Source organism: Lethenteron reissneri, chromosome 21 (assembly GCF_015708825.2).
Source record: "Lethenteron reissneri isolate LAM-NWPU_2019-01 chromosome 21, ASM1570882v1, whole genome shotgun sequence".
Lineage (NCBI taxonomy): Eukaryota > Metazoa > Chordata > Hyperoartia > Petromyzontiformes > Petromyzontidae > Lethenteron > Lethenteron reissneri.
The window spans coordinates 5428206-5444496 of NC_083799.1; the positions used below are offsets into that span (position 1 = coordinate 5428206).

General features: G+C 45.6%; 1 protein-coding gene across 1 annotated transcript in view; it reads left to right on the plus strand.

Moving 5' to 3' along the window:
- LOC133344932 (unconventional myosin-X-like) overlaps positions 1-16291 on the plus strand; it is a 106359-nt gene that overhangs the window by 65269 nt on the left and 24799 nt on the right. Inside the window, exons 19-25 of the mRNA XM_061555260.1 lie at positions 5840-5964; positions 6442-6556; positions 9284-9390; positions 10875-13026; positions 13192-13315; positions 14419-14668; positions 15663-15758. Of these exons, the coding sequence (XP_061411244.1) occupies positions 5840-5964; positions 6442-6556; positions 9284-9390; positions 10875-13026; positions 13192-13315; positions 14419-14668; positions 15663-15758 (2969 nt within the window). The remainder of the gene's footprint in view (positions 1-5839; positions 5965-6441; positions 6557-9283; positions 9391-10874; positions 13027-13191; positions 13316-14418; positions 14669-15662; positions 15759-16291) is intronic.

Sequence of the window (16291 nt, forward strand, 5' to 3'; positions counted from 1 at the left end):
ACAAGCAATCTTCATCAGGTGGAACAACCACAGCAAGAAAAAATGCTGAAGTAGGCGAGGGAGCTGCCGTGGCAATCTATATATATAAAATCGCAAATCTGTCTGTCTGTCTGTGTGTGTGTCTGTGTATCGGACCATACGCAGTTTCATTGGACGAAATGTCAGGGATTTGCGAGACACGATTGGTCCGGCGGTTGCCCCTGGCAACGGGTAGCGACGCATTCGCCGCGGGGTGGACGCCATTTTTAATTCCCGTTAAAAATAGGCGCACGCATTAACACGCGACTCTGAGGTAAATTCATCAAAGTTTCACGTCCTCTTCACTCCCCCCCCCCCCACCACAATGTGTGCAATTACTATTATAGGGTCGGTAGATTATAAAATTATAGCGATTAGACAGTATTATTGTAGCGCGGGGGGGGGGGGGGGGGAACGGCACCCGTACCCAGCCTCAGCCGGGTGGGCAATTTAGGCGAGGCCGGAGGCTCTGCACGCTACTAGGCCTCGACACCCCACCACACTATAGGCCGTACATACTACTGCACAGCGGCCGAGGAGATCGTGGCTGGGGGGGGGGGCGGCAGGGGTAGCAGCCCATCTGTGTATATATGTAAGGTTATTAAGAAATATATTTTTCACCCGGGCAACGCCGGCTACTTATGCTAGTAGGTTATATAGGTAAGAAAGGGGGAAGGGGCACGGGTGGAGAGAGAGAGGGGGGGTGTGGAGCAGGGGAATGGGGGCTGCGTGAGCACTCGGAGAAGAAGTGAGGCTGGGGGGGAAGTAGGCGGGGCTAGAAGTGGGAAGCTGAGTGTGGGACATGGAGGGGGGGGAAGTAACTCGGAAAAATCTACTAGTACCCAGTGGGTATGATGGAAACAACAACCACAACCAGGCTTTACCTGGTTAATAACAACCTTCCAATGATTACTCAATTTGTATCCATCTTCTCGGTTGAAGTTATGTCTGTTTACATATCTGGATGGCTTCATGAACAAACCTTTGATAGTTGCCCGAATGTTTGCAGAGTACCTTGGTCTCGGAAAAAAACAATATCATGCGAGCCCACAGCGTTATAACAATGGTCAGCCACGGCAGAGGTTTTGGTTGGTATTGGTTCCCCTGAGAAACCAATCAAAACCATCACTTTACCATACATAGCAGGTGTTACCAAAAAGATTTCCAAAATCTTAAACAAACACAAGATCCAGGTCTGATTCAATACAGTACACAAAATCCGTGATCTACTCCCATCTGTGAAGGAGGTTATTTATGACATTCAATATCCTGGAGTCTACAAACTGAGTTGTACCTGCGGTAGCAGTTACATTGGGGAAACTAAATTACATGTCTTGGACCGTGTTCGCGAACACAGGGCAGATCTGAAACACGGCAGAACCAATACCTCTGCTGTGGCTGACCATTGTTATAACGCTGCGGGCTCGCATGATATTGTTTTGTCCGAAACCAAGGTACTCTGCAAACCTTCGGGCAATTATCAAAGGTTTGTTCATGAAGCCATCCAGATATATAACCTCTTGCCACGGCAGCTCTCTCGTCTTCTTCAGCATTTTTTCTTGCTGTGGTTGTTCCACCTGATGAAGATTGCTTGTGTTGCGATCGAAACGTCGTGATTTGTTTTATTATATTTTATTTCTACCTACGTGACTACTAAAATAACCAAAGAGTAAATTAATTCAACTTTGTGAGCCAACACTGCCATGGCTATGCATGGCTTGGGGAAGGGAGCCTCAGACCTTGCAGGCAGTATAGGAGAATGAGTGACCTCCATTGAGCAAAGGTTTATTGGGGGCTTGATAGAAGGCCTTGGTTGCAAGAACAGAGAATACATACAGAGTAGAGTGAGATGGAAGGGAAAGGTAGGAGATCACGGGTGTGGAATAGAGTAAAGGGAGATAGGCATCGGCGAGTCCATTGAGTATCTTAAATATGGTGAGTGTGATCTTGAAATTAACCCGGGAATTGGAATGGGAGCCAGTGAAGAGAGATTGGAGTAATGGGGTGGTGTGGTCTCGGTCATGAGTGTGGGTGAGGAGGAGTCCAACAGTGGCATTTGGATAATCTGAATATTGGATATTGAGGGATTTGTGGGGGGGGCGCAGAGGTGTGGTTTGTAATAGTCATAAATGTTTGGTAACTTTGACTCCGTAATAAGTATTTTGTGGAAGTTGATAATTTTTCTAAAATTATTAATTAGATCTAACAAGCGTTTCAGTCCATGCTAACATCAACTCTTTCACAATCGTGCTGTTTGTCCCTTTCATACTCATCTGTACATGCTATTTTAAGTCTAATTCTCTGTTGTGCATTGCCATGTCAACTTTCAATCCATTCGCTCGCATTTCATCCAGATGTCATGCCTTTGAAGATTCGTCTAGTATTATGTATAGTATAGTATTTATGTTTACTATGTGTCATTGTGGAAACATGCTTTGCATTCGGCTTTGGAGTAGGTTCTCGTTTACCATGCAGTTTGGATTGTGTCCAAATCCCATTACACCTACTGATATACAGCACCAACATTCATACTCATCTCCCAGAATTTGTCTAAAGCCGAGTCCCATATACGCACATGCCTCAAGTATGAATGTGAACTGACGTTTGTAGTGAGCCTAAGTGTGATGCGACTCGAAGAGATGTCCAAGTAAAAAGAAATGCAGTGCAGTAGATAAGTGTTAGTAATTTATGAAAACTGCACCTTTGAGAATAAAAACCTCATTTAAATCCATGACTGCCCTTTTGCTATTTTTTAGAGTTCAGTATAGTCTACTGCTGGCTTGATAGAAGCAAAACATCACAAGGCAACCTTTAGAATGCTTCATTTCTAGTGGCTTTAGAAGTTCTGCTCGAACCGATTGCTTGGCCCTCCTCACTTACACCCTGGCCACAATCCTCCTTCCCACTCTTGCCTTTTGTTTAACAAAACCCAGCTAAGCTCTGAATAACAGCAGCAGATGCTTGCTGTGAGCCCAGCTATCTGTTTAAGCTTGGTGAATATTTACCGAGTATTTCAATTGGGAGCCTGCTGATAAATGCCCTTTTATCTCCATGGTTTTCTTAAGGAATCACTCTAACCCTTGCATCTGGCATTCAGGCATGGCAAAGTCAGCGATTTTTTTTTATGCGCATACTAAATAAGAAGGGTGTAACTAAGTTCAACAGGCCTGCATTTTTTCCAAAGTTGACTACCTGTAAATATCATAAAAAGCAACTTCGTAAAAATTATGAAGGGTGCCACACACGCAGAATAAATATTAATTAGAGCCACCTCTGGAACTAATATCCAAGAGTAGCCACCCAGTCGTGATGACGTTGATTTCCCATGTATAGACAAGGCAAGTGTTTAATAAATAAAAGCAACATTGCAATTGATTACTCATACCAATGTTTAAAAAACCCCATCTCGAGGTACAACGGTATGCTTGGCGTTTAGACAACCTTCATATTAGAGGTGTGGAAAAATAAACAAATCTGGCAGCATAAGAGGAGTTCTGAAATACTGCAGCTGCTTAGAGGTCCTGTCATCACAGGTACCATGGATATCTGACAGGTGGGTAGGGCACTAGGGCACAGGATGGTGGCCAAAGAGAGCTGGTGCTTCCACGAACGTATCTAGTTTCATTTTCCATGGGAAAACATGCCCCTCTAATTTAAATTTCCTGCAGGTTACATGCAAATGATCTATGATTTAACACACTTGACATTGTTGGCTGAGTTTTAAAGTACTAACACCAAGTAAATGGCTACCTATACCTAGTAAATAATGAGTACATATAATATATATATTCAACTTCCATTACAACTATGCTGTTGGAAACATTAAATAAACACTTGCAATAATAAAATCAGTTTTAAGTTACAAAAAAGTGCAAATGAAGAATTCCTATACATTTAAAGTTGGGATGAACGATGCAGGGAACAAAATTCGGCCAAACACTGTTGAACATACCGGTGAGGTCAATCTCGATTTGACGTTTTCGTGACTGCAGGGATCCATACTCTTTGGTTCTTTCGGTAAAGTCACGTAGGTATCAGGTGGGAAAACCACAGCAAGATTTTTTTTTGCTGAAGTGGGAGAGAGAGTTGCCATGGTAAGAGGTTATATAGTTCTAGATTTGAAGTTTTCGTGACTGCAATATATATGTAAGAAAGACCGGTGAGGTTATTTTAGAGTGTATAGCTGACCACCGGTCTGTAGCAATCCAAACATGCCCATGTCTTTTGGCGTGACTTGATAAACGTGCTTACCGGCTGGCCTAGCCTTTTACTCTGCAGCCATAAAACATGTGGACCGACTGGACAGGAATGCCCCCCCACCCCAGCACCAGTGCCCAGCCAGTGACCAGCCACTCAGGAAGTGCTGGCCCTGGAGTAAATTCGGAGTGGGACATGGAGCGGACAGGGGGAGGGTTGAAGGCCGAGGGGGTTGATGGAAGCTCTTTGTGTATTGCGTTTCACAGGCTGCATGCAACTGCTTGCAACCCAGGTACCAATCTCAACCAACAGTGGTAACCCTTGATCGCTTTCCTGTACTTTATTTCTTTAAAATTAGCGGTTAACGTCTGAAAGCATTTTAAATGACACTTTAATGTTCTAACATTGAAGTGAGACTGTTTGCTTTGTTGGAAGCTTTCCTTCCAACTGATAAGCAATAAAAAAAGCTTGACTTGCAAATTTACTCTCTTAAATCTGCATGCCATTTGTTGAATGCTAAAGCCACAGGCCAGCGTTGAGTTGTAAACCTTTACCACCTACTGAAGAGGTGAATACCGTTAGCTTAATACGTGTTTGGGGAATCGCTTGGTAAAATTGAACAAGAGTTTTGTAAGTTATATTGTAGAATTGCTTGAGTCAAAATCATTTAGGATTTTTTACCTCTTCATTTTGGTTTTTAACAGCTCATTGAAAATAATTATTTACTATGCTTCATGTGAGATATTGTAATATTATTACTGTTACAATACAAATATAATAATCTATACAACCCTTTATCAATCTACTGCTGGATGAAGGCTCCTCTCTATGCCACTTCAGTCATGGAGATTGTTTAACCATACTTCACCACGATGGCCGGTGTGGATTGATCAAGTGGAGGGACCAAGTTTCACTCGCCACTTATATTGGTTGTGGCTGGGAATCGAACCCCGGGTTGCCAGGTTCATAAGGCATTGAGCCAGTCGCTTGTACTATTGTTTCACCTCAATACTAATGTCACCATTTCTGAATCATAATGGTGTATATTGTATGCATGTATTTATTTATTAAGACAAATAATAAATATGTTCAACATTTCAACCAATTTTTTTAATTTCGGTTCTAATCCTAGCACTGCTCAAATGGCATTTTGTTTAACCTTGAAACGTGTGTATGCTACATGTGTGTGTAGTGCTGTGTGTGGGCATATGTGTGGCTGTGTGTGGCTGCATGTATGTGGTGTGGTATTGCGGGGGGGGGGGTATGGTACTGTGCGTGCTTATTTTTGTGTGTCATGCTTATTTTTGTGTGTCATGCCTCTGCTCTGTGCTATGTGCTGTGGATGTGTAGTAATAGTGGCCTTCACTGTACTCTTTCGTATGCTAGCCATGGACATCTGCAGTGTTTTTTGATGTAGTACCCAGCCTGGGCCTTGCTTGGTTTGACTCGTCCTAAAATGAGCATTTTACATCCGGTGGTGTTGGTCAACATCAGCCCTGGGCAGACCAAGGCAAACCACGTGTGGTTCTGGCCACCCAGCCTGCATGGTTCACATAGGGTCTTTGTCTCTGCTTGAAAGTTATGTGTGTGTGTGTGTACTCCCCATCGGTGTCTTTCTTGGCAGATGCCAGAGCAGTTTGACCAGGCGAGCGTGCTGGGCCAGCTGCGCTTTTCTGGCGTGCTGGGCATGGTGCATCTGCGTCAGGCCGGCTTCCCAGCTCGAAGAGACGTCCACGAATTTCACAACAGGTACGCACGCAGATAGCCTGGACGGCACACACCTGTAGAACCGACCTCCAGCTTTGTTTAGCAAAACACAAACCATTTAAAAAAATCAAGCATTATCAAATGTATCTGTTACCTTAACAAGTATAGCTTCATGTATGTTTCTTCTTTACTTCTAAGGATAAGTTGTGTTTGGTTACAATGGTTTAACAACTGTTGTAATAGTTCCTGCATTTTGCGTATTTCACTTGGGTAAGTTTGGCAAAAACATGGCTAATTTTCTGACTCCCATTCAGATGTGTGATTTGCTAATGTCTTCTTGCAATATCGGTTTAGCCGTTCCATTATTGATGGAGTAATTCTTATTCAAACTTGAAATATCTGAGTATTATGTCGCTTTGAGAAATATTGTTGTGAGTTGCTTGTAAAATCGTGATAATGTCACTCACATTTATATCACAGTAGAAATTGTGTACATGTATGGTGCGATGTCGAGCACAGATACCGTGTGCTGATGAGGAAGCTAGCGCTGCCGGAGGACACGCGGAGCCGCTGTGCCTCGTTCCTGCGCGTTTATGACAGTTCGGAAACACAGTGGCAGCTTGGCAAGAGCAGGGTAAGGCAGCATTGCAAATGTGGACACGCACACACACATATACGGAGACGCATAAATAGGGACACACATACACAGGACATACAAAGATCCTCGTATAGCTTTGGACTGTTTGTGCAAGTGCTGTTAGTGAGCACCTATAAAGCCTGGCACGGTACGCATGGGGTTGGGCGGCCAGCACAACACACGCACATACAGGGACACACGCACACACAGGGATGCAAAGGATTGCATGTTCGCAAAGGAACACACAACCACTTATGTGATGTAAGATTGGTCATGTACATTCCTGTGCATATGCACAACTCTGTCTCCCAGACAGGGGAATAAGCTTTTAACCATGACCACCACTTAAATATCCCAATTTTCAGGAGAGTCCACATATGTGGTGAGTTTGTACATGCTTAATAATCTCAATTAAATGTTGTGGGTTCTCGAGGAAATACTAAAAATGTGTCTTCTGCTGCAGGAAGATTTTTTTTTCAAATTGTTAAACCTCTTGGCAGAGGAAGCGCAGCAGCCTTTGCGAGACAGGAAATGAGGGGATGGCAGCAAAGGCATGACAGGTCACGCCTGAGGTGTGAAAAAGTCACATTGGTACCTACACTGTTTTCTTGTTCATGTTTTTGTTTTTTGTTTGTTGCGGTTGCACCCGATTCAAGAGCCGAATGGCTCACAGGGCTATACCTAATAAATAAACTTGAACTGATTTGCCAAGGCAGCTGGCATCATGTGACAATATTCCAGCCTTTGGAAAGCATCCCTATCGTTTTACATTGCCACTCTGTGTGGTCTAAAGGAAATAGGTTCAGAAGATCAATTGTAATAAGTGCATTTGATGTTTTTATTTGTATGTTTCTTTACCTATGTTTCTTCTATTTCCTGTGTCGTGCGCTGTGCTCTGGGTTGCCAGTGTGGTTAATAAAGGCTTACTCGGCCTGTGTGATTTCTCATAAGTGCCTCAATTTCCAAGGAGAGGGCACACATTGCCAGTAAATTTTTATTGTGCGTTTGGCAAAACACGGTCTGTCATCACCGGAATTGTGGCCCTAAAAGGGAAGCCAGTTCCCATTGTGTGCTGCACAGTAATGTATTTTGTCCTGAATGCATGTGTAGGAGGGGGTAGATGGCAAGGATTGTTAGGGAGTGGTAGTATAGCGATAAGGGTGCTGCTTTAAACCCAGCGACCAAAGTAAATTTCTGCTCATGGCCAATACCAGTGACAATTATCTGAACGGGTCCTGGGCCTCCCCTAGGTCGACTCGGCCTCAAATTAGTGCTGGCATTCCACCCCCTCGTGTATTGTATCGGCCTTCATAGATGCTGCTCGCTAACTTGCCCCAACAGAACAGTTTGTTAAGGCTATACACGGAGGGGGGGTGGTCTTTGTCTTTGATGGCAAGGATTGCTTTCAAGCATGTTCGTGCACAGATTTTACTTTAGAGAGCTTTGAGCATATCACTGGAGATCATACAAAGAGTTTTTTGTATTTGTGTCCAGTAAGTTCTTTGTCATTAAATGTAACGCCTACAGAAGCACTGGCTGGCAGGTTTTTAGAGCCGGTATGCATGAGGAGCAGATACGGCTGCCCTCCTAGGCGCACCGCTTGTCATTAGTAATGATCGTGTTTCACTCCAATTAGGCTACAGCATTCCCCAGGCCAGGATGACTTCATCTGGGGTGGTCTCAGACTATTAAATGAACTTGTGGCCTCTGTTATTTGTCTTTAAGACTCGGATTTTCTATTTTAAATCTATTGATGTAGTTCTACAAACACAAAAGGATGCATACATGCAGGTTTTATGTCATTGGTCATTATTGTTTTGTTGTAATTGCACTTTGTTTATTGGTGCCTGAAAACTTGTGTGCATTTTGGGCGTGTGTGTACATGCGTGTATATATGCGTACATGTTTTTTTGCATGTGTGCATATGTAAAGACGACTTGACACACTTTTCTTGAGATGGCACTTTATTAAAGACACGTTCACTTGACACAGGCGGAGACCCCACTGCAACAGCCCCGAGTCTCCTGCGCATTTTTCTTGCATACGGATTGAGGTCACGCCCCCTTTCCCGAACCTTCTCGCTGACTCTGGACGCTCGCTCCACGAGGAGATTCTACCGTCCTCTTCCGTCACCTGACCGCGCTCCCTTCTCGATCATTCCCGTAGCCACCAGTCCCTTCGCACTCACAGCTGACACCCCTGTCATTACCTCCCGTGGCCACTAGTGCATTCGCACTGCAGGCTGACTCCCCTGTCATTACCTCCCGCGGCCACTCATCCACTCACACCGCATGTGGACTCCATTGTCATTACACATACATGACTGTGTGCCTGTTTTATTATACGTGAGTGCATGTGTTTACATATATGGGTACATACATATGCATGCGTGTGTGCACATGCATGGAGTGGGGAGCACTAGTTCAGTGGTTAGCTCGCCGCACTTTGAACTCGATGACCTGAATTCGTTCCCGCTCATGGCCAACATCAATCGCTAATGTGGTCGAATCAGCCTTAAAAGAGTATTTTGGTGGGTTGTGTAAATATCAACAATGGGGAGACAAAGGTGGCGAGGCACCATGCTGGCCACACCACCCCCTCATTCGCTGTCAGCTTTCACATATTCCTGCCAACAGCAGTTGCTCCAGCAGTCTATTGAAATTCAAAGCTTAATAGACGGGGGGGGAGGGATCGTTGTTGCTGTGCGTGCTGTTGCTGGAACAGGTGTTTATGCATGAGGGTTTGGAGCGGGAGCTGGAGCGACAGCGCAACGAGGAGTGGCACAGGGCGGCCACAGTCATCCGTGCCCACGCGCTCGGCTACGCCACACGGTGAGGGCCCGCACTGTTTGGCGGCGTGTCCAGACCAGCAGATGGGCGCCCGCCGCAGTTATAGTTTGACAGCCACCCACATTGGTTTTCTGCTGGGGTTTTTTTTCACAAGTTCCCCCGTATTTCATTTGGTGGGAATTTTGCTCGATGCCACAATGCGTTTGGTTTTTGTTAACCATTGCACTGCTGCAGCTCCCCGTTTGGACCAAAAATCTTGTGCCTGACAAGTATTGTGGATTAACCCCATAACACTCTGCGACCTGAATATAGGTTTTACTACAAAAAATCCACTTGCAAAAAACCTTTTTACTCTTATTGTCTGTATTTTCTAACAACATTACTGCAACCAAATAAAAATACATCTCCTCACCACAAGGGCTTTTAAATAATTTGCACCATTATGACAACGTAGCATTTAAGTTGTTGCAGTTGTGCAGACATGCACTCATTCTGAACAAAATATAAGCATCAACACAGCCTGAAAATGTGCACAGTTTTCTGTATTGTTTTGCCCTGGGCAAAGGCAACCAGTTGTGTCGTTGGAGCTGGAGCCCTCAGCTGCCATGTTATCCCAAAGAAGACGCCATGGTCGTGTCATAGCTTGCACAGCAATTATATGAATCTACTGTTTGCGTGCGTGTATTGCCATTTAAGCCTGTGGGAATTGTTAAGTATATGTTTAAATACGTTTTAATTGAGGGCTAATATAAAGAAGAGTATTTTGCCACAGTTATATTGAAGAGCCAATGTTTAAAATGTATGTAGAAAACAAAATAATAATAGAATACGACGTTTTGATTGCAACACAAGCAACCATCAATGAATGATAGAACACAGACACGGAAACAACATAGGCAGACACATTCAGAGAGAGACACACACAAAGACAGACCGAGTGAGACACACACCAAGAGAAAGGACAACTAATCTGTGCCGAGGCCTTAAATAGAGAGGGGGGGGGCAGGGCCGGGGCAGAGAGAGGACTGGGGAGGCAGTTAAACGAGGGGACAAGGAGGGAACAGAGAGGAATTCTGGACCACAGTGGCCGGAGGAGAGACAATGGTTTCGAGCAAGACAATCTAAACTTTGAGAAAGCAAATTTAGTAGAATTATGAAGTATTGGTGTGTATCTCACTCGGTGTGTCTTTGTGTGTCTCTCACTGCATCTGGGTCTGCCTATGTTGTTTCCGTGTCTGTGTTTTATCATTCATTCTCACCTGATGATGGTTGCTTGTTTTGCAATCGAAACGTTGTATTCTATTATTGTTTGATTTTATTTTCTACGTGACTTTACCGAAAGAACCAAAGAGTAATTCCTGCAGTCACGAAAGCTTCGAATCTAGTTTAAAATGTAATCAATGTGTTTTTTGGGTGTCATTTAGTCACGTGAAAAAAACTCATATTTTAAGGCTATTAATTTATATAATACAGTTGATTTAGTGTTTTGCTAGTGTTTGTGCTGCTCCTGATTCCCTGCGATGCAGGAAGTGGTACAGGACTGTGCTGCAGAGTGTGCTGACCATTCAGAGGAGCTACCGCACCCACCGTTGGCGGAGGCGCTACTTGCTGCCCACAGCCGCCAGCGCCTTCCCAGGGACAGGCGCCATCCCTTCGTGCTGCTTGACTCCATGTGTCGCCTCCACACCGGGCGTGGAGTTTGCGTGTCCGCCAAGCGCAGCCAATCTGGATTATCAAGGCACAGCAGAGATTACAACGCCATCCGTCCTGACGGATGAGAACATTCCTATTGAACTCAATGACAACACCAACACCTCTCACATGGGTACAGAGTCGCTCGCCATTGAAGACGTGGAGGAAGCCACGGTGTTAAGAATGGAGGAAAGTCCTGTCCCAGAAGTTTTGACTACTGATAATGAATCCGTGTACTTGAGAAGTCATAAAAACCACTTGGTGTTGCCTGCAAGAGAAATGGCCACTGACACTTTTCAAACAGACATTGGTGGGTCAGGGCAATCTGATGAGATGGCAGAGTTTGGTATCTTTATTGGCTCTTCAAATTACCTAAACCTGAATGTGGGGCAGAAGAATGATACTGTGATTACAAGGGTTTCCGACAGTTGTCATGAGGATGGTACCTTAGCTTTTCCAGATATGCTGCACATGAAACAAGCTGAAGAGTTCCACTTGTTAGAGTTGCCTCTTGACAAGGAACCGATGGCCCAGCCACTTCGAGGCACAATTTCGGGAGTGCAATGTAATCAAACAGGTTTAGATGTTGACGTTACCAAAGCATTTCAACTTTTGCAGGTTAATGTGACTCTGCCGCATTGCACTGAATGTTTTCCTGACATTCAACCCATTGCCATTGGATCACAGAGCATATCCGAGAATTGCAGCGAGCAGGAGCAATGCTCTGCTGGTGGGCAGACTGAAGTGGTCTCACCATACAGCTCAGAGGAGCATGGCCCCCCACTGCTGGGTGCAGAGGAGGCCATGCGGCTTGACGCCGAGGCCACCAGGGCAGGCCACGAGTTTTTGGAGTCTCTGCGTTTTGACGACATCTTCCACAGCATTGAAGAGTCTCTTGAAGGAAACGTAGCACAGGCTGTGTGTCCACCTTTGCCTGCTCTACAGAGCAGCAAGTCCAGTTTCGCTACAGAAGTCACCGGAAAGAATCATGGCTTACATCAAGAAAATGAGGGACCACTGGAGAACGAGTATGCTGAAATCCCAGAGCTTGAGCTGACGACACCTGCCGCACATGGTGCATCCACTGCTGTTAATGAAACTGGCAGAAATGAGGAGGATGAGGACGAGGGTTTTGGAGCTGAGGAGGAGGTGTTGTTCCGTGATGCCACCTTGCTGTCGAAGCCCACAGCTATCAGATTGGATGTGGTCGAGCAGCTGAGCGATCAACGAACGAGCGGCGCTCACACCTGCAGCGAGATGGACTTTTCTTCTGAAGAGCAGCTTTACGCAAACGAAACCATGGATGTCGGCATTGCCAAAGCGGCAGTGGCTTCAGCCCTCTCCTCGCCCCAAGCCTGTGACGCTGCAGTTGTGCCCAGCGCCCCGTACTGGTATGAGCTGGCATCCGAACTAGACTCCCAAACCCACGTGTACGAGATGGTGCCACCACCGGCCGCAGTGCCCCCCGCCACGTGCAACCCCCTCATCCAGTATGCCATGGTGGATAACAAGCGAGTGAGCGACTCTGGATTCTTCAGCAATCGCCCTGCCGACCCGGCAGACAAGGGCAGCGAAGCTTCCACCGAGCCGGGCTCCCCCCACACGAACCCAGACGAGGAGAACGTTTACTCTACGGTGGAGAACCACGATGCAGTGTTCACTTGCAGCACCACGTTTCAGGTGCCGCAGAACAGTCGGCCGGTGACGCTGGACTGCACCTACCGCTTCTCCTTCGGCTCTGGCACCAAGTCTGCCAGAGCCAGGGGAAGCTCCGAAGGAACGGTGAAGGGAAACGTTTCGGCTTTTGAGAGGGAAGGCATTAAGGACGCCTTAATCTCACCCAGTGTAACGGATACCCAAAACAGGAGCTGCAAAGGGGAACTGTACCGTAACAGCATGTGCACGGACCAGGGGAGCTTCAGAGAGGATTTCTCCCGAAATAACTCGGCCACAGGATGGGGCAACCCAAGGGAACAGTTGTCATCGGTGAGTCTTAAAAAGCTCTCTAAAATATGGTGCTTGCATAAGTGTAAATTAAAGCACCATTTATACCACGGCATTGCAAGCGAGTGCCCTGGCTTGTATAAATCATGCACTAACACCTGTCATGAATGCAGCAATGTTGTGGACATTGTGCGTGCATTTTCCCAGTTTGAGAGTGAGGGGGAGTGCGTGGTGCGAGGCGGTGTGTCGGACGAAGAGTCCATACTGCAGGGCGAGTCCGTCTACAGCAGCATCGGTCCCCCCTTCTACCAGGGTTTCCTCTCTCTCCAGGGTGAGCACGCACAAACAGGCACACACGCAACAAACACCACACGAGGTACACATTTTAGGCTGAGTCAACCTACAGGAGGCTCAGCAACCAGTCCAGATATGTATCACCAATGTTGGCTGTGAGCAGAAATCGCACTCGGGCTGCTGGTAACCACTACACTACCACTCCCCAGTTCATACACCCACATACACCAATGTGTGTGTTCCTGGCACTGCAATGCCTGCACACACGTACACACTCGCACACACGCACACACGCACACACGCAATCGTGTGTTTCCTGGCACAGTTAGTCTTGCACATACACACACACACCCGTATGTGTGTGCTGCCTGGCACTATTAGGCTTGCATGCGCAAATCACGCGCACACACGCACATGCACGTGCATGAGCGTACAAGCATAGCAGTCCCGGGGAACACCTGTCAGTGCCACCAACTGAAATGTACTCGAGAAGAAAACAATCAACTTTAATGCAGTAAATGTCAAGGTGTGATTGTTATCTCACGTTGAGAAAGAATGTTGGCAGATGGGTGTGTTGAGCCATCTTTTCTGATCAGACTGGCTTCGTAGTTGCAGTGTAAATATGTGTTTATGTGTGCGAGTGCAACGTACACATATGTCTGCACATTTCGATGAGTGGTGTAGTTATATTGTGCTATTGTGCATACCAGTTTATTTCACTGCATTTCGTTTGTTTACGTCCTCTTACTAACATGTCTGACGAAGAGGAAAAATATTAAATGGGACAAATATGCCAAACATAAGAATTAGATCATAATAATAAGAGGAAGTACTAGATGTCACACTCGAAGACGTAAACATAGCCTTTCACAGGAGGGAAAAAGGCTTCTAGAGCAAAGGGAATAAATAATTGACATCATTAAATAAGTGCTTCTTCGAAATGTTATTTTGGGGGATCACAGAATAAGACATTTGTAAAATTGGCCAGCTGATGCAAGATAGAAACTTGTCAGTATAAAACAACATTTCACCTGCTTAACGTTTATCTGAAAACGATTAACTAATCCTGAATGCTAGCAGATGAATCGTCGCGAAATCGCGTGAATTTGACACGTGGTGCCGGCCAATGCCCCGGAGCAGAGAGCCTGGCGGCTGCGTGGAAGCGGCGATGGTGTGTGCTGAGCGAGGGCACCTTCACGTGGTTCCGCACGCGCCGGGAGGCCACGCTGTCCGGGTGGCTGGACAAGCAGGGACAGGGGCGGCCACCGCTGCGTCTTGCTCGCCGCAGCTGGAAGCGCCGCTGGTTCGTGCTGCAGCCCTCCGGCCTGGCATACTACGACAATGATCGTGAGGAGAGGCAGCGTGGTACCATCGATCTCGCGTCTGTGAGGTCAGGTCCCCTGAGTCGCACGCATTCCCACGCACTCCCACGCACTCCCCCACGCCATTTCAGGCAGCCCTGGTAGGTCACGTGGCTTCACATGGACGCACTCTGTGTGTTCCCAGGGCCTCCTGTGAGTTATTATTTCACATTGGGCTGTGCTGGTGGCATCTAACACACATTTCTGCTTTCACTTCTCTCTTTTTAACATTATGCAATGTGTGTAGTCAAAATTAGAGAGGTTCTTTATTTTCAGTTTTAAACCAACAAAGGGTTTGAAGGCCAAAAGTTCCGTGTGATTAAGGTCGATTGAATTAATTTATGATAAAAATTCGAAATCAATGTTTTGTATAATATACTTATATTTCACTCGTACTGAATTGTATGGTTCTACATAATAACATTGTGTGCACTTCGGTGTTTGCCTACGATGGGATCACCCTTAAAATGCCTGATCTAATCAGATCTTGGAAACGAAGCAGAGTTGAATCTGGTTAGTAATTGCATTAGCCGACTGCCTGGGAATACCACGTGTTGTAGGCGTGGGCTGCAGGATAAACAAGAGATGGCAGTACAACTGTAGAATCAATCCATCTTTGCGGAGCTTGATTGTTCTTCCTTTATTTGAAGCTTTTGTGACTGCAGGAATCCATACTCTGGTTCTTTCGGTAAAGTCACGAAAGAACCAGTATTGATTGTTCTTTCTCGTATAATGAGTGTTCGTTTCCTCCTTTTTAACAAACTATCACCTTGAAAAAGGAACTTGACTTCCAGTGAGGGCTTACACAGATCATTTAATAAAATCATAGGCCATTTCATAGAGTGATTACAAGAATGAAGTACACCGTCAGATAATTTTAAAGCTAGACATTAATATTCGATTATAGTGTTTAATGCATGATTGTAAATCCAACCGGCTTTCATGGGTCACAAGTGAGCTAAACATGCGCTGCCGATGGCTTCTGCCTGTTCCACGAAACTCACTCTTGGTCTGTGTCTGCAGGGAGGTGTTTGGTGACGAGCACAGGGAGAACTGCTTCGACGTCATAACGGAGGATCGCACCTACCGCCTGCGCGCTCCGTCCCAAGAGGATGCCAGGTGCAGTTGCAACCGACGGACACGCTGACGGGCTGCCACTAGTTTTGGTTGTTGCTGCTTTCATGAGATGCCTCCTGCAGCTGGGCATTGCTGCTTAAGTCTATATATTTTGCCATCGGAGAAAAATGCTTCAAAGCTTATTCTGGGCCACAAAGATTGCCAAGACTCTTCCCTGACATAAGTGTTTTCAACATAGCATTGTGTTCCATGCAGAGTTTTGAACAAACTATCACTTCAGGCACAGGGTATCTTAAGAATAGGTTTTTCCCATTTTTTTCTTGCCAGAAAAAAGGGGAAAACCTATTATCATATTTTGGTACTGGCAAAGGAGATCCCATGACAGGGTATCTTGTTCCTAGTCAATTCACTTGTAACATAATAGATTCAAAGCTTTCGTGACTGCAGGAATTACTCTTTGGTTCTTTCGGTAAAGTCACGTAGAAAATAAAATCAAATAATAATAGAATATGACGTTTCGGTTGCAACACAAGCAACCATCATCAGGTAATAATTAATGATAAAACACAGACACG